This window comes from Epinephelus fuscoguttatus, linkage group LG16, assembly GCF_011397635.1.
Source record: "Epinephelus fuscoguttatus linkage group LG16, E.fuscoguttatus.final_Chr_v1".
NCBI lineage: Eukaryota > Metazoa > Chordata > Actinopteri > Perciformes > Serranidae > Epinephelus > Epinephelus fuscoguttatus.
The window spans coordinates 28,060,712-28,086,862 of NC_064767.1; the positions used below are offsets into that span (position 1 = coordinate 28,060,712).

Below are 26,151 nucleotides of genomic sequence, written 5' to 3' on the forward strand. Positions count from 1 at the left end.
CTGGGCCATCAGCGGAGCAGCACACCCACACCCTGCCACTGTCACATGGCAGGCCGAGCGGCTGCCACCAATTAACCCCCCGGGCGAGGGGGTCATACCGACGGGCACCAGGAGGCCACCATCACAGGGATGCTTAGGAGCTGACATGTTGTCTGCATTTTCTGTACACGCAGCCCTAATGCTAGTGCCAGTTATTTATAATGAATTGTGGTTGTCGCCGAAAAAGAAGCTTTTGTGATAGATGAGGTTCGGCGTTTGACGTTTTTAGAGGAATTTATGATTGTACAACACTGAGCCCCCACAGAGAGTGATTTATGGGCATGTGTGTAAGTTAACACATGTGTGCCCACCCATATCTGTGTGTGTGTCCCTCTCCACTTCACAGGAGACAAATAACAATGGCATGGCTCACTGGGTGCGTCCCCACTATAGTAGAAATTCTGAAGCGGCGGCATTGAGTAGCGAATTGGCGAGGGCAGGGGGGTTGGGCCGAGCAATTTTTCTATTGTCTGTGTGCCAAATGAAGGTTAGAGAACGGCTGAGAAGCGTGCGTTGGCAGGGTACAGAGGTTGGCAGCCTTTTCAGGCAGGAGATGGGCTGGAAAACAAGTGGCATTCAATTTTCAGGGGGCCTCATCGCTGGGAGAGAGAGTGGAAGGAACAGAGGGAGAGATTAAACAATACTGTCTGGGTGCATTTTGCCTTTTTGAGTTTGTTTATATTTGATGGAGAATGAGCAATTTCTCAAATCTAACTGTGCAGCAGGAACGCGCTCTCTAGGTGGAAATACTGAGTGTATCATAGGGGCTTATATGTAGGTTTATTTGTGCTTAGAGTATGAAATTCATGTGTTTTTTATCATTCTGAATCAGTCAATGTGAGAATTAGTGTTTGTGACAGAGACTCTCCTCCTGGGTTGGAAATTGGCATGTGCTGTACAGAAAGATTGAGGACATTTCTTCCTTTAAGATGTTTGATATGTCTCTTACCGTATGTGATAAAACCCACAGCGCTGTCCCTACTTCTTGTCAGCTTTAGTTTGTTTTCTGCACAAGATGGATTCTTGGAAACAAGGATGTCATGAGGAGACAGAGTAATATTTATGCTCTTTAGTATTGAAACTTTTTGTGTGCCTCTTAAACCATATTAAAGGTAGAATTTCAAACAAGATCAGTGGATTTGGTTCCTAAAATGTCACCTGGGACCCCAATTATTTGGGAATGATTTGTTATTTAAAGGTCACTGAAAGAAGAAGAGGAATAAATATGAATATTTTAAAGGTCAGAGGTCTCAAATGTGAGCCAGCGGAGGAGTATTTCATTTAGAGGAAATGGAAAACCGTTTTTTGGGAAGCCAAAAAGACCTGCTTATAATTCAACATCAACACTCTGGCGCCCTTAGAGATACTTCCACCTTGGTGGACTGTCTCATACCATAAAGTGTGTGTTACTGTAAACGCCTGCTTTCGCACAGTAGCCAGCTGAACCTAAAGAACAATAAACAGAGGACTCCACTGGTCATTGGCCGTGTTGCTCGTTTTCTAAATAAAACGCTCAGTCAGATATGGCTGCTTGAATTGTTCTCTTCTGTTTTTACACTGGGAACTTGCGTCTGGGGTGTCAGAAGGGTCAGGGCAAGGGAGAGTGAAAAAAGAATGACTGATTGTAACTCACTGAGTAGATAAACAAAAGCAATCTTCTTGTCCTCCCTCTGAACTCCTGCTCAGTGACCCCGGCAGAGATGAACACATCCAGGCTCTCTTTTCTGTCTCTGCTGCAGCTCTTTGAAGGAAAGGGCAGCCTACCAGGACCACATTCACTCTCATTGCATTTTGTCAATGGAATTACAATCTTTGAATGATTCATTTCCCCCCGTCACTCTTTTGTCAATGCTTTATTATAGAGATGTTATTAAAGATGTCCTTTACTGTGCCTTTATGACTGCTGTGCTCAGTCACCATGCAGCAGCTCACAGTCATGACATGAATACAGTACCTCAGTGTATCTTTAAAGGCTTTTCACTTGTTTTGTACATTTCATTGTGCTGACATTAGTCATTATGATATCTACATTCTTTCACAACATGTTAATGACATATGCTTAGCATCTTATACCCTTATGCCCTGATCAAACCGAGCTTGCTGCATCTTTTTTTGCTTTTTAATTGTTGCTAGGGACTGTACGCTACCTAATAGGTAACTAAACTACAGCTTGTGACGTTGAAAGTGAGCAAGCGGTTAACACAAACCATGGACGGTACACTAACATTACCCAATAGTTAACTATTAGTACAGCCTGATCTTATAGGAAATCCCAAGTGCCACACTAATTTCCCTCCAGGCCCGCTGTTTCCTGTTCACATTATGGTTATTGTGATTGGTAAAATCATACAGCTCGGGGTATTTTGCAACAGCCACCAATAGTTTGTCCTCCCTGTTGTTATCACCACCACAAAAGGCTTGCTGCTCAATTCATCTCATGGACACTGGGAAAAAATGGCAATGATATTGGGTGCTTTTCCAGACTGAGTTGAAGGTTTTTCAGCTTGAGGTGTTCAGGGTTGTCCTGCGAAAACACAAGGCACATACAGTAAAACTTCAACTTATAGCCCGGGCTGTTATTCGCTTAAATCACTGAACTCAACAGGCCTATATTTGGGACAAGCCTTTAAGTCCTTTCACACAAAACAGTTGCTCAGCAAAGATCAGGAAATACAATCAAATTGTTTATTTAAACCAGTATTAATATTACTTGTTTAAAAATCAGGCTTTAGATAACATATAAATTATGAATCATTATTTGATCTAACTTTGACAGATAGCACATCAGAGAGAGAGAGTGAGTTGCGGCACTCGAGGATTACAGCACCCAACATACTGACACACCACTTGATCTGAGGACCCTTATAGACTAAGGGAATATGAATAATTCACAGGGTAATCAAGGAATGGACACATAATTTGAAGTAGCCAACAACCCGCTTTTATACATCCAGAGAACTTCTATAAAAAAAAAAACTGCTTGTCAACCAGACCAGGCGTCTAATTGAGACAGGTGTTTATTTGTCAAAACGTGTAGCCACACCAGGCTGGGTGTTTAATCGGGATTAGGCTTTTAATTGACGTTTTACGGTAGATTGGTAAAACACGATGCACTCAGCAATGCAAAAGAAGCGAGCGAAATGCTTCATTCTCATTAAAAACAATTAGAAATAGCTGCTAACACATGCTCGGACTGATTGGGGCCATATGAATGCATATTCAATGTAAACTAATTTACTTTACCCTGCGTTAGATAAGATAACCACTCTCATGGCCTCGAACAGACAAATATAGGAGTGGTATTCATCTTCACATGTAATTGCTTGGAGGAAAGCGAACAAGTGCGGTTGCCAAAATGTCCAACTATTCCTTTAATTCACAACGTTACAAATATGCATGTACTATTGTGTTCACTTCCTTATGTCCAAATGTTTTAGAGATGATATTAAGGGAACAAAATGTGACTATATAAATAAATGTATATGAATACATCTACTGCTATATATTGTAGTTAGAGTATCATATCATATGTAACTGTACTATATATGTAATTGACTGTATTGTGCCACATTGTACCATATTGCATGACATGTACCCTGCAGTTAGGTGTTGGTCCATTCTTTTTCCCTAATAAAATATCATATATCATGCTGCATATTTGATAGTTTATCATATTAAATTGTATTTGTATTTCACCTTATGGTAGTATGGTAAAGTATAACATACTGGTCTCTTCCTCTCTACAGTTGTGGCTGTCCAGGCTTGGAGCGGATCTGGGAAGCAGATTTGGAGGCATGTCACCTCTTCCTGCGAGCACTCCAGTTGCGGACTCCCAGCTGCAGCGGAGGAGACATCGAAGACCTCCCCACTGCAGCAGTTTATCCTCCAACTCAGCCGTGCACCAAAGAAGAAGAAGACTGCGCCATGCTGACTGCATTGGGAGGGCGCTGGTGTCCTGAGGCCAACTTACAGAATTCTGAGTTCACAAAGGTAACGCAACAACATAAAATTTGTTTTTCACAAATGCCTATGCACTCATACATGACAGATGGATGCGTGCAGACGGACAGTTAGAGTATCGTGAACAGATGCCCTTTTGAGGCTGTCCATTGCTGAAGTCTTACAGATGTTCTACATATAACACATCTTTGCCACTGAAAGGTCACATGAGAACAGCTTATTTTCAGATTCACTCGCGTTTTCGTTCTTTTTTTGTACTGTGTCGTAAAATGTGAACTCACATAAAGTGTGTCTGCTCGGTCAGTCTTACCACTTGACTGGAGAGGACATTTTTGGTCCGCACATTCAGAATAGAAAAGTCTGCAGCGAGATGAGCAGCAGTCTATTAGCACGTTTGCTCGAAGGTATTTCTAAACCAGGAAAATGTGGGCGTCAGGGAGGCAACCGTTTGGAAATATTTTGGCTTCCTTGAAGAGTTTCATTCTACAGAGTGCAGATTTAAGAGTCTCTTTCTGCATGATTACATGCGTTTAGTGGGAATGCATGTGTGTGAGCGTGTGCTTGTGTGTGTGTGTGTGTGTTTGTGCGAGCGCTCTGTGCCGGTCTATCCCACAGTGAGTCGAGGTCCACTGCCTCAGGGCAGAGTCCAACTCATTCTCTCCTCTCCTCACACTTTCCTCCGCCCACGTAGTCTGACAGACTCGTCTGAGATAGGAACAAAGCCAGCACAGCCAGCATTAATAAAAAAAAAACCAGCACTTGCCAGACGTGTTTTTGTGAGACTATATTTTGTTAGTTTGAGCTCACAGACTCGTGTTTGGTGTTTTTTTTAACAATAGTTGATCCTTTGAATTTTAAATGTACTTATTTCAGTATGGATTTACTGGACTGTAGCCATGAGCAAACACTTGCCAGTGATCTTTACCGGTGCTGTTGGCAGAATCTCCACCTGCATGTATTAAAACTGTGGATTTTCATTGTCGTATTAAATTCTACTACTGCTGCATCCTCTTAACCTTCTCTCACTGTCTTGTTCAGTGCAACCATGAACCAAAACTTTGCATTGATGTCTTGTTTCCCTACCCCGTCTGACCGCATTTTACAAACTGCATGGATCCATTTTCTGCTTTCCCTTTGTTTCTCTCTGCTTTTCTTTCTCCTCCTAAAGCCCGGCCCCTCCTAACATTTCTCCAAGAACTAAAAGGTGAGACAGCCAAGCATTTATTTCTTTTGTCTCTGTCCTGTGCACTCTGTTTTCTGTGTCCTCTGAGCTAGAAACACTAGAGCTCAATGGAGCAAAATGTTTATCTTGTGGCTGCAAAAAAATATATATTTAAAACGTTTAGACTTTAAGCATCAGTCCTTAAATATTTCAGAGCATCACTGCTCCGCAATTTAGAAATCCTCTTTGGAAATGAGTCACAGTGTTGCTTTGAATCTGCATAAACTACATGGACAGAAAAGCAAAAGCACATCTGTAGCGTAAATGCTCTTTGCAGCATTTAGTAACATAAATGACAACTGCCAGCGAACATGTTTTTCACAAGAACAAACCCCCTGTAATCTCTCATCAAAGAGACGAGATGGATAGCAGCACATTAAGTGGATATTTATATCCTGCACCAGGAGGCTTTTTCTCGCGGGAAGCAAACACCACAGAAAAAATATCAGACATCTTTTTCTATTATTCTCATATTTCAGCCATTTAGTGTTTTTCTGCATAAAGTTAAACTTCTCTGAATATTCAAGAACCCACATATCAAAAATGCCCTTTAATTTGGATGCTAATGTGGTAGATATTACCTCAAGGCAACAGACACCAGAAGAGTTTATTATCAGTTGGACGCCAGAAAACTTTTGCAATCTGTATCTAGAAGAATACATGATTATATGTTGCTGTGAGATGGATGTTACTGGAGAGAATAAAGACAATCCAGTTTGAGCGGATGGTTCAAAATTGGAGTGCTTAAACCAGGGATAGACCTACTCAACTTCCTTTGCCTGGGGGCCACCTTTAATAAACGTTAATACACATTAATAATATAATCAATATATATAATAAATGAATTGCCCATTTTCAACCTTTGGACGTTTGCTGTCCTCACTCATCTTTGTCAAGAGGCAAATCAGCCCCACACAGGTCAGGTCAAGGTCATAGCCATGGAGTCAATATTTAGGGGGGGACCAAATCTGTCAGAGGCCTTTATCAAAATTTTCAAAAATTGAAAACTCAGTTCCTACCATATTGTATTGTTTATCATTAGCAAGTACAGCTATACAGCATACCAGTGCTTCCCAACTGGTGGGTTGCGCCCCAAAAGTGGGTCATGGGCCCATTCTGAATGCACTGCAAGTGGCACACTTTATTTTTAAGAGCAGTACATTTCCAGCGCAGAGCTTTTATTTTGAAGTGCCATTTTCTGTTGTATTAAGTGACTTAAGGACAGCTACTTGACAGAGACAGCAACCTAGCTCAACGACATGACCAATTGCAAGTGTGGCACTAAGTGTGTTAAACTGTGTGGACCTGGAACTAATGTCAAAGGAGACATCTGGACCACCGTGGACCAGTTGGAAACCGCTGCGGTATACTATACCAATATTCGATAAGTGAAAGCTACTGAATTACACATGTGGCATGACATAAATGATTTGACACTTTACTCAGACACAAATATTATGTAATAAAGACATTAACGTTAGTTGAATATGCCTTTGAGCTGTGTTCTGCTGGTGTATGGCAACACAACTTGGACAAAACACTTGCAGAACTGTAGTACACCATAATAATGACTTTTTGTAAAGTTTATTTATGATTATGATAAAATTTGCTAATGATTATGTCAGACAGTGGGGCGTAGTTGCCTGTCATATGTTATATTTACTGGATCAGGTGCATGCAGGGGTGGCACCATTTGATGGACAAGCTCTACTTGATGCTTTTTTCAGAAAGGGCACCCTATTTACATTCAAAGTACAACAAAAAAAATCCCAGCGTGAATCAATTTATTTATATTGTGAATCACAAAATGGTCGGCGGGCCTTCCAGCATCCTATGGTGGGCCTGATTTGGTCCGTGGACCCTACGTTGAGCATCACTGGTTTAAACAATCAGATACTGCATAAAGAGCTGTGTTCACTGGAGAGCAAAGCAATGAGGGCATGGCGTTAAAGGTTACACAATTTTTGATTCGAAAATAATAATTAAAACTTTGTTGATTATTATATGTTGTTACTCGGCCTTCTTATGCACTTACCCTAAAGCCACAAACAAAGTGTTAGCCTCCAATAGGTACAGTAATTACTTCCTTCCTTAGTGAAGAATGTACAATTACACACTTTGAATACTAACAAAGAAAACCTGCAGTACAGATGAGCCAGTTAATCTATTTTCTCCTTGTCAGTTTTGGTGTTGAATAATTACAACCTCCTCTCATTATGATGATGCTGTACACATACAGTACACAGCCAACATAATTGCATTTTCCATAATTCATGAGCAGGTTTATGACTGTGTGGCCTCAACAAATGTTTCTTTTTTGTTGCAGAAATTGGAGGAGTTCCTGTTCTGCATGGAGGATAATCACCCAGAGGTTGGTAATGCTAACACTGTCACTGTATGCTGGAATGTTATTGGTGTAATTAAAGTGTCAGTTGCATTGACGTGGGGCTTACTGGGACAAAGAAGAATCCATTAGTTGACCTTAACTTAAACATGACCTCTGCCGCCTCTCTGACTGGCAGATCAATACTGATCTGCATGAGGAGTGTTGGTCGGTGTGGCTGACTGTCTGAGTTTGCACAAAGACCTTTATTATTTATACAGGGGAGGGTTTTGCTGAGTATGTATTCTCCTCTCAGCACCTCCCTGCTTTAAATTCAAAGATTTATATTCTTTTATACCTGGTAGCCAAATAGTAAAATGCTTCCTGAACTTTTAAAGTGAGTGTCTCATGCAGGATTTTAAACCAGAATACAGTGTTGTGAGTCTGATAACGGTGTACGCATGTCTTATCCTGGATTCACAGTTAAAATTCCTCTGCATGTGTGCCTTATTACATCGTGATTTAGCACCTAAAACTGATCAAAACTTACAGAATTACTGCAATATCTCAGAACATTATACATACCCTCCATGGCAGGTTGTCAAACATTGGACATTTTGAAGCAATCTGTATGAGACTGTAGCAAAAGCATCACTCCATATAGAGTTTAGTGGGTGGTTTCTTTCCAAAAAACAAAAATACATGAGCAAAATTGTGAGGAATGGATTGGACAGTGTGGAATGGATTAAACATGGATTAAACAGTGTGTTGATGTCTACAAATGTGATTTTGCATTTTCCTTACCATACTTAAAATATAAGGACAAACTAGCTACTACAAAAAATAGGACACTCTATATTTCTATATCGTCTACATAAATCAACAACTGGTGGGCATGCTAATGTTTTGCCAGGGACATGTAGCTTTAGCCTCAGTTTTTTTTTAGCATAATACCATTTGAAGCCATTTAAGACCCGTAAAGAGCAACACATTCTCACTCAGACCTCGTCGACAATGAAGACAGTGCCTGTTATATGCACTTCATCCTAGAAACACTGTCTCTTTTGAAATAAATGCACTACGTCGGTACAACGCAGCAAATTGATGTTGATTGTTGTTTTTTTTCCTTCAGCAACAAAGACACATGGTTGGGCGTAGGCAAAAAACCAACAACATGCGGTTAGGTTTAGGAAAAAAGAAAACAGTTTGGCTTTATAATCTTACAGGACGTGAACACTGCTCTCTCAGGTGAAAGTCGTGGTTTGTTGGACCCATTCAACACCCCTCTTGCGGCCTTAACTTTTGTCCTTGTGGCACTGCGTTTCCCACCTGACGCCGCCAGGTGCCGTCAAATAATAACAGGAACCGGCCGTGTATCATACCGACGATAAAGGGCGCCTTTTTTCTTTGGTTTCTCACACCGCAAGTCACTGCCCAAGTGCCGAATTTTGGACGACTTCAGAGTGAGACTGGGCACTTTACAGAAGCTTTTTAGCTGTCTTGACTTGAGTATTTTAAGACTTAAAAATTCAGCCAAGGACAGCTCAATTAGCTTAATTAGCTATGAAGCTACAATAAAGTTTGCTTGTGACACCAGAATCTTAAGAGGCTGGCTACAATTAAGATGGCTCTTTTTTCTACCTCTGCGTGAAAATCAAAGAAGCAGTTTCTTAAGAAATGACCAAGGATTTTGACGGTAAATTCAGGACCGTTATTATAAAACTCGACAGGCTTAGCAACAGTAACTAAGGTTGGAGGGGTCAGTGTATGCCTATGCACAACGTGTACAGCCTACAGCAGGACAGTAACTTGTATATTTGAGCTATGCAACTCTGAATCACATCGAATTATTGAAAACCTAGCTGACATAAAATGCCTCAGTCACAATTAAGTATGATGCATCGCTGTGTCAAACTATATGATGGCTGTTAAATGGTATCTCTGTCTTTGTCTTGATGGTGTTGTGATAGCGCTGTAAGGAGCTGGATTCTCTGCCTCGCAGAGCGTCTGACCTCTTTCTCCTTTCCATAATGACTTTAAGTAAATGATTTCCACTTAGCTGCTGCCAAGCTGCTGCCCTGCTGCCACAATGGAGATTGATTGGTGTGCGTGCATGTGTGCAAGTGTGTGTTTTAGCACTACTCCATTTTCTTGTAATCTCTACTAATTGTTCTTTTATCCTCTCAAGGTCCTTACATCCCCCTCTTCACACTGACCCACAGCATCAAACAAGAATAGAGACATTATTAAATTGAATTGTTGACGGCTTTTATTAATCAGGTAGCTTTGATGATAATGTCATGAAATTTACACCAGCCTTGTTAGAAGAGACGACTGCTGTGTCACAGTTCCATAATGCTTACTAACTGTAGGCTATCTTCATATTGTTTTGGCACTAAGTGTAACTAACAGGTAATTGGGTTCAGTACGTGTGATGTCAATCAAACTGAAGCTTTTCAACGTCGCTAACAATCAAAGTTCACAAAGAGGAAGTTGGATACTTTTTCCAAAAATGTGAACAATTGTGGATAATTGTGCATTGTGTGGCACAGAAGTGAACAGTAACAGCTCACTCTAAAGCTGAATCTCAATCCTACTTCACTCTTGAAAAGTGACAAAAGTAAGTATGCTCAAAACTGTCAGCATAAATAAATGTTGATTTTTGAGTGACTGTTGTTGAACGCTATTGTCCAACAGTGAATGCAATGAATGACTTAAACGTTTAAATAATTGTAAGTGATGGTAAGACAGAAACAAAAAGTATATAATTAAAGGTATTATTATTATAATGTGACATGACGTTCTAAAGTGGCAGTTTGATTGATGTCTAAAGGCACACAAATCATTTCCTGTTAGTATAAAACAGTTAAGTGAGTTGATTTCTTATATCTTAACTACTTAAACAATATGCTATAAAAACTACAATCAGTACATGGTATGGAATATGAAAAACAATTGCAGGTGGTGGTCAGACTAATGAGGACCTTGGGAAAACAAAAAATAAATTGTTTTCAGGGCCTGTGTACACACAGCATTTTTTAACAGCAGAGAAGTGGTGGCAGGGCGCCGGGGAGCGTTTCATCCCAGCTTTTCATAAAAACGCTCCCAGTGCTTTTTTAATAAACTGCTCCATGCAGGTCAACCTATCCTCATACATAGTTTCATATGATATCCTACGAAAATGCACACACAACGGTTCTCATGAAATTCTAAGAATTAGTGACCCACATTGACATCCTTAATGTAAAGTGAGGTATTAGTGTAAAGTTACTGAGGTTAGGTTGAGGCAAGTTAAGTCACCGTGGTTTGGTGTAGGAAAATAAACAGGACGTACCTTAACAAGACTCAAAATTGCCTCAAAGTTCACTTAAAGTTCACACGGTTTTGAACACCTATCCCCTGACAGAAAAGTCCTGTGTTTTGTGAAACTTCCACCGCCCCTACCGGCCTCCTAACTGGACTGCTCGGGGCCGCTTCCCTCTTAAAAAATACTTAGGTTATGCACAAAGTACTGGCTCATGACTGTGTGGGATATGTACAATTTTTTGTGCATTACTCTTCATAGGAAAATGTACAAACAACACATGAGAACAGCCTCAGTGGGTATGCTTCTATGCCAACAATATCTTGACGCTAACGTTAGCTATGTAGCTAATGTAATGCTACATTAAGCAACTGAACAACTTGTCTTTTTTTTTTCAGAACAGGTCCCTTTGTGATATTCAGGAGGTTAGGAGTGAAATGTTTTACATGTTTAGAGAAAAATGGTCTGATGATACATGGTATGAACCAAAACTACCAACTTATTGTCTCATAAAGAACAGCTACAGTGTGGAACCTTACGTGAAGTATAATCTAAACAAAAGACAAAGATCGCTATATGCAGAGTTGCGCTCAGGAACGTCACCATTAGCCTTAGAGACTGGAAGGTTTAACGCCACCCCAGAGGAGGACAGAATTTGTTTGTTGTGTAATTTAGGTGAAGCTGAGAGTGAGGTTCACTTCTTGTTCAACTGTCCTGTATATGAAGACATAAGGAATGTACTTTTCAGTAAGATGACCTCTATCTATGTTGTGTTTTTTTTGGTTGGATGATGATTGATTGACTCAAAAAAAATTTGAGTTTGGCTTCAGAAAGGAAACATTTTGTGGCTGAATGTCTTTGTCAGGTCTGGGATAGGAGGCAGAGTGTTCTGTTTCTGGACTGAGTAGTTAAATAGCATACTTTTGATTGTAACTGCAACATCATTGTAAAGATGTATTGTAAACCCACGAGGGTTGAGCACATGGACGTGTGCATGACACAAATAAAAATCAATCAATCAGTCATTAACAGAGAGTTGACTGACTGACCAGCAACATTCAGTGTCCCGATGATCTGCTCCCACGCTTTTCTGACTTTGTTGTGATAGTTTCGGACTGACCTATCATACAGTAGCTAAAGGAACTGCAGTGATGCCACCAGCATCTTTCTGAAAAGTTCAGAGATTTTCAACTAGAGGTGCTTGGAGCAGCTGCACTCAAAAGCTGGAGCGCTCGGAAAAAAGGCTCCTGGTTGCTGCATGAAGTCACATACACTCTCTCATCATAGGGAACAACTGAAAAAAGAAGTCAGTACTCAGTAAAAAAAATGCTGTGTGGACACAGGCCCTATGTCTGCATAGTGTGTATGTGTACATACTGTTACCAGCTCACCCTTTTTCCCCTGTAAGGGCGGTGGCCTCGTGGGTAACCTGTGAGGGTGTGACATGTACTTCAAGGTGTGTGTGGAGGGAAGCAGCTCTCTCAGGGTGTGGTGGTGAAGACAGCAGGCAGCAAAAAATGATGATAGCAGTAGAATTAGGTGTCTAGAGAAGCTCTTGGCTACTGTTCAACCTCACGAGAAGGACATGTTTATTGTTTTGTGGTAAGTGAACAGCACCTGAACGCCTCACCATCCTTCCTTCTGCATAGTGGTCTGGACTGCTAGAAGCTAGTTACCAGTTAATAATGAGCCAAGCTAATTTAATGTTAATAAGCCAGCATGTTCCCAACAACAGTTCGGAGCTGGTAAGCTGTCACAGAGAGGTAACAGTACTTACTTCTTGTACTTACTTTGACACTTTTCCAGTGTGAAAACCACATCCTCAAAACCTAATTTGAATTAGCGTGTAGTAGAGAATTGGGGCACAGTTTCAGACAGTAACACCTCACACCATCTGCACATACTTAATAATGACCTTGTAGACGTTCTTGGAAACTGATAGCATCTCTACCAACAGAGCATCAGTGATAACAAAGACGCTACTTAATCATAAGCTAATTTACTTTTGAGTTTAAAATGAATTCAGCTCCTTCATTGTTTGTACAAGCAATTATGACCTTGAGTGTAATACCAGTGCAATATCATTGCTTTGTATTGCCCGCACAAAGTGTCAGGCCTAACAGCACCCGGGGGAGCATGCACAATTACCTGCTGTCTCTCACTCATTATTGCTTAAATAAGCATACCAATGCATACATGAGTCTGAATATTGAATTTATGAATAATCTGCTCATGCTTCTGCAGTCTGCTTTGTTTACCTTTGCTCTAATAACATTAGCAGTAATGTGCATCAGGAATCAACGCGCCAATACATGTATGCCCGGGATTCTATTAGACAAATTGGCATGTTGTTGAAATCTCATTTCACATGTTTCCTTGTTTGTCAAAGGCAGAGGTAGCAGAGAAAGTAATTTGTATTGTTTTAGCAGCAGCAGGAGCAAAACAACATCTTTTCAATAGTTGTTTAAAAGGTTTGTGTACCAGAGGATGTTTCCAACAGTGTCATTCGGCACTGTGAGCTTTTGTCTTCTATCCTGTGGTTGTATTGACTTTACAGATGCTGACTGAAGGCTGTAAAGTTTAGAATCAATCAGCTGCACAAACACAGGGATCTTATCTGCTAAAGAAGCTCCTAACCTCGACAAACAAACAGCTCAGTCAATCTATAAGCGGACTGTCTTGGTATAGGAGGACTAGGATCCGGGCTTTACACAAGGTGACGCCTGCGGACAGAGGATTGTGTCAGTGATTGTTTGTTCATTTAAGAGCCTCACACGCAAAAACATGATGTTTTCTTTAAACCCTTTGTTCCATTTTGCCTTTAAGTCTCACTTAAGTCCTTAATTGCATCAGGGAGGACTTGTACATATCGTCGCGCCTCAGGCCTGTTGTTGTTGTACATTTCTTTTGGGGTGTTACATCATCCAGAGAAGGAGTGCTATTCCAGGACAGAGACCAGAAACACGACTTTCCAGTGATTGTTTTGACACCTCTGAGCTGCAGGGAGTTGAAATTTTCTACCTGCAGCTATGAGTCAGATTAGACTCTCTATGTGCTGTTTGATGAGAACACTGGGTCGGCGCGCGCATGTGTGTGTCTATTTGCTTTATGTCTGTGTGCTCTTGTGTGTGTGTGTGTGTGTGTGTGTGTGTGTGTGTGTGTGTGTGTGTGTGTTTGTGTTCTCTATGCTTGATAAGTGTGAAGAAACTAGGACACGATGTCTGCAAAGGGGCCTGTTCTAATTACGGCCAGCTCTGCTCTCTGAATGCTCCGTGCCCTACTGCACTCTGCTCCTCCACCACCACCCTGACATCTCCACCATCCACCATCCTGCAGCACACACTCGGCCTCACAGCACTGAGTCTGGTGATCTGCAGATACACCACTGAATGTTGCGCCCCCCCCCCCCCAGTGTGTATCGTGTACATTATGACCTTGGCGCTTTACCAAACAGAAGTTTTGGCAGCCTTGTGTCTTTTGTCTGCCCAGCCTCTCTCCAATGTCTGGTTGAAACACTGTCAAGGATTTAGTGTGAAAGAGATGAAATGAGTCTTTGAAAACTCTGAAAAGCTCCTTCAGCTCTGAGTCATGGTTATAAGAGCACATTATGCAATTTGACGTTATTGAAACTAAAATTAAAGAGAAACATCTCAAGGCAAAACGGGTTAAAATGAAAAGATTTTGCACTTAATGTCCTCTTCATACTTGTATAACAGCAATTATTGTAACTCAAGTAGGCCTTCATACAGTACCTTTAAACGGTCCTACAAACAGTCCTACAATCCTGAATATTTAATTGAAATATTTTAACACAAACTCACTATTCTTGGGTGTAAAAGTGTCATTATTATTCCTCAGTCTAGAGTGCCAACTTTATTTGTTTGACATACACCACAGGGGTTCCCAAAAACTTGGTTACATTTGCACATTTCATCTGTGTTGTATCAGCGTTTCTAAAGTGATGTAGTATATGAGCTGACTCTGTTATTTGGAGATGGAGGTGATGGTGGATGGCGAGACATCTAGGCCACTGCAGACCACTGTTAGAGACCAACAACAAAACCAGTTGTGATTTAATCAGTCATTGCTGTGTTTCTAGCAGCGTATTAAGCACCAAACAACAATTTTTTTCTTGTTTTTTTGCGGAGACATTGCTGCTTTTCCTGCCAGGAATATGCCCCCAGCCAAAGCATGATCTTTTCCTAACCATAACCAAGTGTTGTCTGAGCCTTAACTTAACCACACAATAACCACAGGGTTGTTGAAAAGAAAAGTTTCAAGGTATCAACTACATAATAACTTGCAAATCTAACATATCCACAGTTGGCAGAAATGTACAATACCAACATATTTTTTTAAAGGAGCTATATGTAAGAAATCTAAAGCAAATAGTTGTAATATGTCACAGAGACTAAGGAATAATCTTAATATAACATACTGATCTCACCGACAACAATAGTACAGCCAGAATATTTGCATTTAAAAAAAATTTTTACGGTCCGCAAATCATGTTTATGTTTTGAATTTGTGTTTTGGCCTGTTGCGCCACCCACCGCCGTCTACCAGTCACGCAGTCAGTAGAGTCTCAGCATGAGTTACAGTTACGACAGCAGCATGGCAAGCAGCATTAGCAGTGTCCCGGTACATAGCATTAGCAGCCGGCTCCTCCTCAGCTGTATCCCGGCAGCAGCGTTAGCAGCAAAGAAGCCGGACTTGCACGACTCGCGGCAGTATTTTGAACTTGAGTGCAGTAACCGTTTTGGCCACATTCTTACATGACAATCATGACTGATTGGAGAACACAACTGTGCATACAAGCTTCGGCTGGTTTTCTTGACCATCTCAGTCCGTGCTCTGAGTACACGCTCATACTTTAAATGATAACTTCCGTGCACCTTTGTAAGAATGCAGAACAAAAATCCTGAATTATTTTGGTTTGATGAAAATGAGAAGCTGGACTGTGTGGCAACATATGGGCTAGTTTTATTTCTAAAACATGGACAATTATGCAAACTAGTATGAAGGTGCACTATTCATGTTTTCCATAATCTGTATGTCTGGTCTCGTACCTTTGTACTTGTAATGATGATAGTCTGCATTTCAAGCCTGTTTGATGACAGATACTACACTGATATCAGACTACAGACCCCCATCTGAGTGGATTTGTGTTGTTGGACATAATTTAGTGCATCTAAATGTAAATAGAGTGTAGCACCATTTAAGTGTACATATTGTCAGTATAATATTATGATGGTCAATTTGAGAATTTATCAGCAGTTGGGTAAAAGTAATTTAAAAATCTGCAGGGAAGACTAACGTGAGTCAAGGTTGCAGCTGTGCCAGCAGTACAAAGAGCAACAATCTAAGTATATCTTCATAAATCAGTGATCACAAAAAACAGAAAATCACCTCTGTTTGAAGTCACAGTTGGGCATGAAGTCTCCCGTAGGTTTAATCTTGGGGTTAATAATAACAATAAACAACTTTTTTGGTTATGCTTTTGCTAGTTTATCCAAGAGGTGACAAGATTACAAAATACAAGTTTATAGGGGGTCCCTAACACACACAGCAAATGACACAGTAATGCCACAGATGTTGTTGCACGGGTGTTACCTGTAGCGCTGTTCAGCATGAAGTTAATTATAAGCACAAGTGTTTTATAGTTCTAATGACTTTTTTAAACAAGATATTGCAAGAAGAGGATTGTGGATCTTTGCTATAAGTGTAGTTATAATATTACCTCATATTAAATCACAAGATACTGTATCATATCATATGTCTCCACAAAATACAACTAAGAAACTGATCAGTTTAAACTGACAGCTATAATGCCTTACAACTACAGTCATTATTCTCTGTTTAGGCGTTAGCAATGCTTTGAAGCATGGTCATAACACAGTGTGGGTTTTTAGTGTTGGGGCACTCCACCAGGTTTACACATGAATTTCAGTTTACTGATCAGAGAGAAACAGAAACATAAAAAACATATAATAATGGTAATAACGAAATTAAATTGGATGCCCTCAGTGTAAATTTTTCCCCATGGTATCAAAAATAGTGTTGAATATTGATATTTTTTAAGATGTTGTTTCAAAGTCAGAAATTTCAGTAACATGACGACACTAAAAAGTTTGGGTTACAAATCTGAGGTGTGGGATTTGGGTGATGTGGTTGTTTACCAGGCAGCTAGGGGCTGATGAAAGACTCTATCCAGGTGCATTATGGGAAATGTAGGATCAAGTGCTTTGGAGTTTGATCCATACTAGAGACTAAAAGTCAGGGTATCATGGCCTCTGCTTTGTGAAAGTGCGATACCTAATTGCAAATTTACCTCTTCAATAAGTGCTATACTAAGGTGTAGCCATGGCGTCATCACAAAGGGTCCACCTCCATCTTAATTTGTTGTATGTCATGTATGTCATGTTGTACATGACTGTTCTTTCTTACTGTTGTGACATTGGAGGTGTTTGTGGTATCACCTGCAAAAAAACATAGTTACACGGCCATTTTGAGAAAATCAGTAGTTGCATGTTGATGTAAAATATACTCAAGTGAACTTTTAGATACCTGCTAATTCTCAGTAAAAAAATAACAACGCTAATGTTGCACTGCTTCAAAACAGCAGATGCTCCCAATCTGTTTTACTAGATGACTCCAAATATTTCAGTATTGTTGTTATACCAGTATTAAAATCCTCATTTATTCTTGTTGTTATTGTTAGACAGACTAACTCAAGGCATTGCAGCATCAATTGTTGATCCTACCTTCCTTTCCTCACCCATCATTTCATTCCTTTTCTTTGCCAGGACGGGTGCAGCGAGGCTGCAGACCTGACCGAGCGCTGCGAGCAGATCAGTGACAGACTAATGACCTTGGAAGATGAATTGCAGACGGCCATACTGAACCGCGATCAGGCCCTCACCCATATCCTTTCACTGCTCTCTAAATATACATACATCATATAAACGGACTGTATCTGTGTGTGAGTTTCTGTCTCCGTCCATCCATCTAAAGGACCCAGTTTCCTCCAGGCCTTCCAACTCTCAAAAGTACACATCCAAACTGCCTTTAGACTGACTGATGTTATGTGACTTTACCTTTCGAGGAAAAATCAACCTGTCTTATCTGACATTATGGGTCCATTCAGGGAGGGAATTGAAGATAAACTGGGATCAGAGGATTTTTCCTGACAGGCTGGACGTGCCAACTGGAAAATGAAATGGTAAAAGTCCAAGCGAGGTTATTAGAGGGCGCTTGATGTGGGCTGCCAGTCACCACAGGCCGAGATTAAAGTCGGCCGACAGGGGCAGCGCCTCGACAGATAGAGGAATGCGACTGTAATGACTCTGCTCCCGTCATATCTTAATGTCCATACTCCTGCTGACCCTCCCTTCCTCTCCTCACCCCTCCACCCCTCCTCCCCTCCTCCTCCTCCTCCGTCTGCTCACTTCCACTTGCTGGATCTGGCTCGGAGGAAATTACAATATCCATGATAATGACTCAAATGAAACTGTTGAAGCTGATTACAGGTCACAATACATCATTTTCCGCGCTAATTAGAAAGCTGATTGGAAATAGATTAGTGTGTTTTTCTCGCTCCACTTTTCCCCTCTACACTGTGGGCTTATTAAGACAGATAGAAAAGGCGATATTTCAACACCAGGATGAAGAAAATTTGCCACCTAGCCTGCTTCTTTTTAAATGTATTTATTTCACGTCACACCTCATTTCTCCTCTTTGAACACGGGCTGCCAGAAATACTTTCTTAATCTGATGAAGACATTTATTTCGTTATAGGATCTCTAAAAGACGTGTGTTTCGCAGTATGTCCTTCACTCTCTGCTGAAGTGTGGCCGGACTTTTTTCACATCTGATTAGAGATTCAAGTCTCCCGCTGGGCTGTCAGGGGGGTCAGCACAGGCTCCTCCACTGTTTGCATGATATCAGTGCAGCCTGGCAGTCGGAGATAGACAGATTGGCCCGCTTCTCTCCACCTTTCTGTCGCCGCGTCCTTACATGCCAGTCATCTCGGCGTTTTGAAGTCGATGCATTCATGCAAAAGCGCCATGGACACTAGAGGACACTGAAGATACAGGACAATATTGTTGTTGGGTTACAGAAATTGAACAGAGACTGAGCTTGGGATGATGCTACTGTTGCCATAGTGACGGGAAGATCAAACCTCCAGTCTGTAAGGGTCTTAATTGAGTCTCTGCTCTCCATACAAGGAGGTAGATGGACAACCACAGAGAATGGGATTGAAAAAAACAGATGTACGTAGGTAGGCAAAATTACGTCTATCTCTGTGATTAGTCTTAAAGGTCTGATTCTGACCTCCGTCGTCCCGTTCGGACCATGTTGCCTTAAAAGAGAACCGTCTGCAGTACCCATGGAAAGCTCTTTAACGGCTGGTTAATTATGAATGAGGACAATCTGTGTCCATTCAGACAGTAAAACGAGCCATCAGGCCCCATCTGCCATCAAAGCCATCCCTTTGATTTGCCACTTAAGATGGACACTCGCACGATTAATTTGAGTTTCTAAGCAGGTTAAACAACCCCTCCCCCCCCACTGATGACAGCCTCTATCCCGTTACATTGATGGTTTATGAATAATTTAGCTAGGCAGTCTGTTTGCTTGGGTCCCCACACCGATGCCCAGCGCCACAGACGAGATGAGCTCATGAATAGTGAATTGGATGGGGTTAAATTGGGTATGACTTGATGATCTGTCCCAGTAATCCGTTTGGTGGCCAAATTGGAGATTGATGACTTCATCAGGTTATGGCTGTCCTCTGTTATTACCATTAACCAACGAGGGCCACAAGTGTCACATTTTCCTGCATATTTGTCTGCTGGCATGCGTTTTTATTTACATGTTAATGTGTGACTCTCAGTTTGTGTCTGTAGCAGCCGATTCTTCCTTAACTCACACTGCACAGTCGCTGGAAAAGGAGGTCCAGGAAGTAAAAGCCACTTTACAAACCATGCTTGCACAGCTCAAAGAGGAGGAAGAGGAGGAAGAGGAAGTGAACGAGTTACGAGATGATGACCTCATGAAAAATGAGACGGAAGAAGAAGAAGAGGAGGAAGAGGAGGAAGAAGAGGACCAGTACTTCAGTGACAGCTGGGGCATTTGAAATGGATGCTTGTCATGTTTTATGACCACTCACACACAGACTGGCTCTCTGAGAGCCTGACCTCAGCTTTGCAGTAGGACTGACCCCATATCCATTTACTGTAAAGCCTCACTCAAAGGGCTTCACAGTGGTACTGCTGAAAGTTTCCAGTACAAAGCCTTGGAAAGTCTGTGTAACATTTGATCCAACTACAAATGGAAGAACATGAAGGATTTTGATATAAATGCAAAATATGAGAAGCTTTAATGCAAATTTATGAAGTTCCTCAAATCTTGCCAGCCTGAGTTTAAGCAGGTAGAGAGTGCCTTGGGCCACAGAGCTGACATAGTGATTATTTTTTCAATTGGGATGTTTTTGGAAACAGGTTTTCATGTCATGTCCTACTAGTGCTGAACAAATAGGTGGAATTTTGTTTCATAAGGGTTTATTGTAAGAATGTGACCAGTTGTAAGATTATTTGGTTTATTAAGGGTTTTTCAGTTGCTCTGATCTGTTGCCATGTGCAAACATGTTGAGTCTCAGAAGTTTCAAATTATCAGCCTTAAAGGGACAGTACACCCCCAATTCAAAAAAGATGTATTTACCTGCTACTTATCAGTCTAGATTGTTCTGGTGTGAGCTGCAAAGTTTTGGAGATATCGGCTGTAAAGATGTCTGCCTTCTTTCCAGTACGATTTGACTAGATGGCACTTGGTTTGTGGTGCTCAAAGCGCCAAAAATGTCTCTTTCCAGAAATCATGACCCAGTTACTCAAGATAATCCACAGACCTGGTTGTGAGCAGTTTCATGTAGGAACTATTTTCTTTTTACTGAACTACATCCACCAACTGTATCACTGCACAGAAGGAAGCGCACACATACTCTTGGATGGTGAATTCGTGCTTGTGACAACACAAGATATAAACACTACTGGTATTTCCTCAGCTGAGCTCAGTGGTGCTAGATGAGCTAGCAGTAGACGCATGCTTCCCTCTGCAGGGTGATACGGTTGGCAGGTGTAGTTTGGTTTAAAGAAAGTAGTTCCTACAAGAAACTGCTTGAGTAACCAGGTCATGATTTCTGGAAAGAGACATTGCTGTTGAATTTTTGTGGCCACAAGTAAAAGCTAGTAACTCAGTAATGTCAGTTACACAGCAATATCGATCCAGTGTTTGCTAGCATTAGCTAACATTAGCCACCATACGTTACAGTAACGCTGTATCAGCAAAACCCCTGAGTAAACTGAATTGACCAAAGGTTGGGTACATTACTCGTGAATTTTTTAATTTGTAAAAGTAAGAACGTGTTATTTCTTCTTTTACAAGTGACAAATTACACTTTTTAAAATAGCAAACCTGAAGCCGAAAAAAATCACTAATCGCTCACGACAACCACTTGACTGAATTTTGGCCAAGGACCCAGTGGACAATCTAAACTCGTTTTACTGGGAACAGTCTTGCACATGAATGAATACATACGCTTCATCTTTAGGTAAGCTAGGCACTTGTGTGTTTCTGTACGATTGGACATCAGTTACATGTAATTTTGTCCATGAAATAACTCATTTGTGGTGCTACAGAATGTGAGCTAACTTGAACACTTTGTTTTCTTTGTGTGGAAAATGCAATATTTAGATTTCCTTCTCCCTGTCTTAAAGCACTGTATGCTCTCAGAGATGCTCTCTGTTTTAAAATACATCCGTCAAATTATGTCCTCTGCATGTAGGAAATATTGAAGGATAAATATCAGTGGACACATATGCATACGTTTTTGCAACTGCTGTTTTTCTGAAATAATTGTACCTGCCACTGATTGTGTGTTATTTGTATTTTACTGTATGTCAGCAGAATATTCTACTTCATTCCACTGGGTTTCCCATTTTTGTACTTTTACCCATTAATCAGTTTTTTAACTTACTGTGCAGCTTGAACTCGCTGTATCATATTTTATATTTATTCCTTACAGCATCTCACTAATTACAGCATGTACCGTTCAGCCTAATGTTGTGTCCTGCTGTTTTCTTCTTGTATTGAGTTACAGCCCCTCTGGTTATTTTCCCTCATATAAAATGTGCGGGCATGCTGCCAGGCAAGTGAGGGCAGTGGTGACATGTAGGAGATATCAATACGGTAATAAAGGTCCTCTAGTGAGGTCTTTAGGGGATACATGGGCTTCTATTGTTATCTCGCCTCGGCAGCGCTGGTGTGGCTAATTGGGAGGCAGCCTCACAGAGGACATGGCGGGGAAAATGGGATGATGTTGCTTTGTCTCCATCTGATTCTGCCCTGTGTTTTTGGAGCAGGGGGCTGTTGAGGGATCCTCAGAGGCGTGTCTGCACTCCGGCGCTGTGGGCTGTAAACACAGCTGAGTGCATCAGGGTTTTTCCAGCAGCACAATGGGCCTTTCTCACATTACTGACAGGTTGCAAACCACTTGCCAGGCCACAAGTCTCCACATCTATCAGCCTCAGGCAGCGTACAGACAGAGCCTGGCACACACACCTTCCTGCCAAACACCCCCACCTCATAATTGAATCTGTGCGCCATACTGTGCCCCGCATGGCAGCTCTGCTCATAAAATGGCCACGGAGAAAAACCCAGATGGTTTTCAGCAGGCAGATATAGCAGGGTGAGATGTTTCCTGATGTAAAATGAAGCACCATGCAGTGTGAAGCCCTTTGTTTCTGTGTTTGCTATGATATTACAGAATGTTATTATATAGTATTACAATATATTATTCTAATCAGTTTTATTTGCACACTCTTTTCCATATGGTCTTGTCTGCCTCTTAGTTTCTGTTGCTGATGACAATGGCAGATTTACCACACAAAATTTGTAGTTATTTTTGAAACAAAGCGGTCATGATTTCAGACAGACACTGTTGTTAGCAGAGTTCATCAGCTGTACGTGCCTATCTTACTGACCTAACATTAGCTTAGTTGGTTTAAAACATCAAGTCAGCATGCTTTTCTGGCTATTCTGATCCATAATCCTTTGCACAGCGGAAGATTCGTCACACGGGCTGAGCTGCAGACAGATGACAGCTCACTGACAACTGACAGAAGCCACAGTGACAGATGACGGTGCATTTAAGTGAGTGACAAGCAGTCAAATATATAGTAGTAAAAGGAATAAAGTGAAAATAATAATCATAAAGATAACCAACAAAGAAAGGACATAACTATACAACAATGACAGAAATACATATGTTATTCAACTGTCAGGAATATATTGCTGCATGTTAGCGTCTACAATTTATGCAGTTATAACAGAGCTCTCCAAATTGACCTTCGTCTCTGGAGACCTGCGAATGGCGTTTTGTTGTATCTCCAAGGTAATGTTAAGTGTTGACGTTAACATCTGGTGTGTTCCAGATTGCATACTTTCTCTTTATACTTTGAATTTTGTGCGACGGCTACATGAGCAATAGGGTCAAAGTTCAAGGTGCAATGTTATAACAAAAAAGTATGTCCCAGTTGTATTGATACTCAGTGCAACAGTACGTACCTGCAGTATGTACTGAGAGTAAAAAGAAAAACTATGCGATAAGAAATGCAAAGTTTTTGATGTTTTCCAGCTGACTTAAAACAAGAAGCCTCTTAATCCAAATATGCACTTGATGGCTACTTTCATGATATATGACATGGTGTATTCTACATTATTATTATCATTATTATATACATAATATTAACATTAAAACCACTGTCAGGTGAACAGAGTAACACTGATCATCTTGTTTCAGTGCAAAGTTCTGCTGGGAAACCTTTGGTCCTGGCATTCATGATACATACCACCCACCCAAACACTGTGATAGACCAGATACCCACCTTCATGTGAATGGCACTCCCTGACTGCAGTGGCCCCCCAGCAGGACAATGCACCATGTCACTCAACAAAAACTGTTCTGGACTGACCAGAGGGATGTGACAAAGAGCTCAAAGTGTCGATTTGGCCTCCAAATTCATCAGATCCCAATCTGATCAAGCACCCATGGGACATGCTGGTACCCCGGAGGTCCTGTGTCCGCGCCTCGACGGGTCCGAGGTCCCACCGTGGGTCAGACTTGGCTCGGACCTGTCCAGGCATTGACACTGGACCTCTGGTGGCACCATGGTGTTGTCGACGGATACTTTGAGTCCTGTGGGTTGCAAGATGAGGTACCAGCAAGTCCCATAGATGCTCAGTTGGATGGGGTCTGGAGTTTAGAGGCCAGGTCGACACCTTGAGCTCTTTGTCACATTCCTCAGGACATTTCTGAACAGTTTTTGCAGTTTAGCATGGTGCATTGTCCTACTGAGGGGCCACTACTATCAGGGAGTGCTGTTGACATGAGGGGGGGTACTTGGTCTGTAACAGTGTTTGGCTGGGTGGTTTGTATCAAGCTGCATCCACATGAATACTAGGACCAAAGGTTCTCCAGCAGATTATTGCATTGAAACAAGGTGATTAATAATATTCATTTCACCTGTCAGTGGTTTTAATGTTTTGGCTGATCGGTGTATAATACTTATATAAACACCTATTCTTTCACATACTTGTGTTGATAATATTCCTGTCTATTCCCTGCCTTTATGTGTCCACCTTTGTTATCCTTGCTCCTAGCTGTTATGTCTATGTATGCGTAAGTGAGAGCAATGCCAAAAACAAGAGTCATATTCCTTGTATGTGTACACATACTTGGCCAGCAAAGGTGTTCCTGGTTCTGCTATTGTGCTTGAATAATAAAGCTATATGTCCCAGGCGTCAGCATCCCTGCAGCTCCATGCAAACCACTTCATTTCACATGTGGAGAAATCCAGAGCTTGACAGACCTGCAGTGCATAGTTACGGTTGCTAAGCTATGATTGGGCAACTGTTGTTTGGGGGAGCGGTTTGGCAAATAGTCAATTGGATAGTCTCCTGGCAGGTTTTTGCTCATGCAGCATGGAACTTTCAACATTGAATAAATTAATTAATCAATAAAACGGTGGAAAATGTGCCAGGGAGGGGAGATTAAATGGTTTGTTTCCCGTACTAATTGTTTCATTTTTAAGTATTTTCATGTGTCATTTTGTTCACAGGAGTCTGTCCAAGTCTGCCTTCAAAGCAATGACAAAAATAAACAGGGAGAAATACTGATGAAAAAATCTGAAAATGACATGCAAATACAACTGATGTTCCACCCTGTATTCACATGTTTCTCTGGATTTATGAAGAGTAGTTCATGACTGAATATGAATGAATGATTTTAGGAGTGTGTCTGTATCAGGGGATTTGGGGCTGAGGCTTGGATTTGTTTATTTGATTCCCTGCTGAATTGTTATGTTGTCTGACAGGTACATGTACAAACTCTCTGAACCATGGGAGATTCAAAGATTGTGTTGCAGATTTTCCCCTCGCTCCGCTTCAGCCAGTGTCACAGACACCACTAATGAATGCAAATTGAGGGTTTTTTTTTTTTTTTTTTTTTATTCATGCCTTTTGCTTCCTCAGAGATCCCTGTATGCTTCTCTGAAACTGACACCTTTGTTATGTGTGAGCGACTGTGTCAGTTCTGGTCACCGAGTCAGTGAAGGTAACTCTCCCGAGAGGTGTTTTGTACAGAGCAACACTGGACACTGAACTCACCGCTGTCTGCAAGTGGCCTATTTACCCGACTCTTCCAGTGGTTTTCGGAGCTCATTCAAATTCACCCTGCACTTTACTCAACTGTTGAATAAATTCATCTGAGCAATTAAATAGGGAGGAAGTTCCTGTGGCATTAATAAGCATTTTAAATCATTTAATTGCAAGTCTTCCAAATTCAAAATCTGCTTATTTTTCTGTCCAGTAGGGGAAGTATGGCACAAATGGAAAACAGAGTAAACCGAGCAGAGACAACAGGAAATAGCCTGTCTTATTTTTTCCTTTTATTCCTGGGGTCTGATCCTGACGTTGAAAATCACACTTAATTATAAACACTGTGCCGGTGGGAGCTGCAATCTCCTCAGAAACAGACCTATTTCCATCACTTAAGGCTGTATGAGAAATCACAAGATTGGAGGAAATGCACTCAAAGGTGCAAGCACATGTGTACTTTAATCTTCATTTTGATATATCTAATTTACGATGCTTGCCCTTTCAGAAATTACACACGGAAAAACTGAGAGCCCTGCAGAAGAAACAGTGTGAGAGGACAGAAGTGGAAGGTATGCGTGCAACATGTGT

The 26,151-nt window shown here is 41.2% G+C and overlaps 1 protein-coding gene across 1 annotated transcript in view; it reads left to right on the forward strand.

Annotated features, from left to right (window-relative positions):
* The window catches only part of disc1 (DISC1 scaffold protein), a 58,623-nt gene extending 34,955 nt beyond the window's left edge, over positions 1-23,668 (forward strand). Inside the window, exons 11-14 of the mRNA XM_049600257.1 lie at positions 3,786-4,029; positions 7,548-7,592; positions 17,655-17,771; positions 19,787-23,668. Coding sequence (XP_049456214.1) covers positions 3,786-4,029; positions 7,548-7,592; positions 17,655-17,771; positions 19,787-19,987 — 607 coding nt within the window. The 3' untranslated portion in view covers positions 19,988-23,668. The remainder of the gene's footprint in view (positions 1-3,785; positions 4,030-7,547; positions 7,593-17,654; positions 17,772-19,786) is intronic.
* The last annotated feature ends 2,483 nt before the right edge of the window (positions 23,669-26,151 follow it).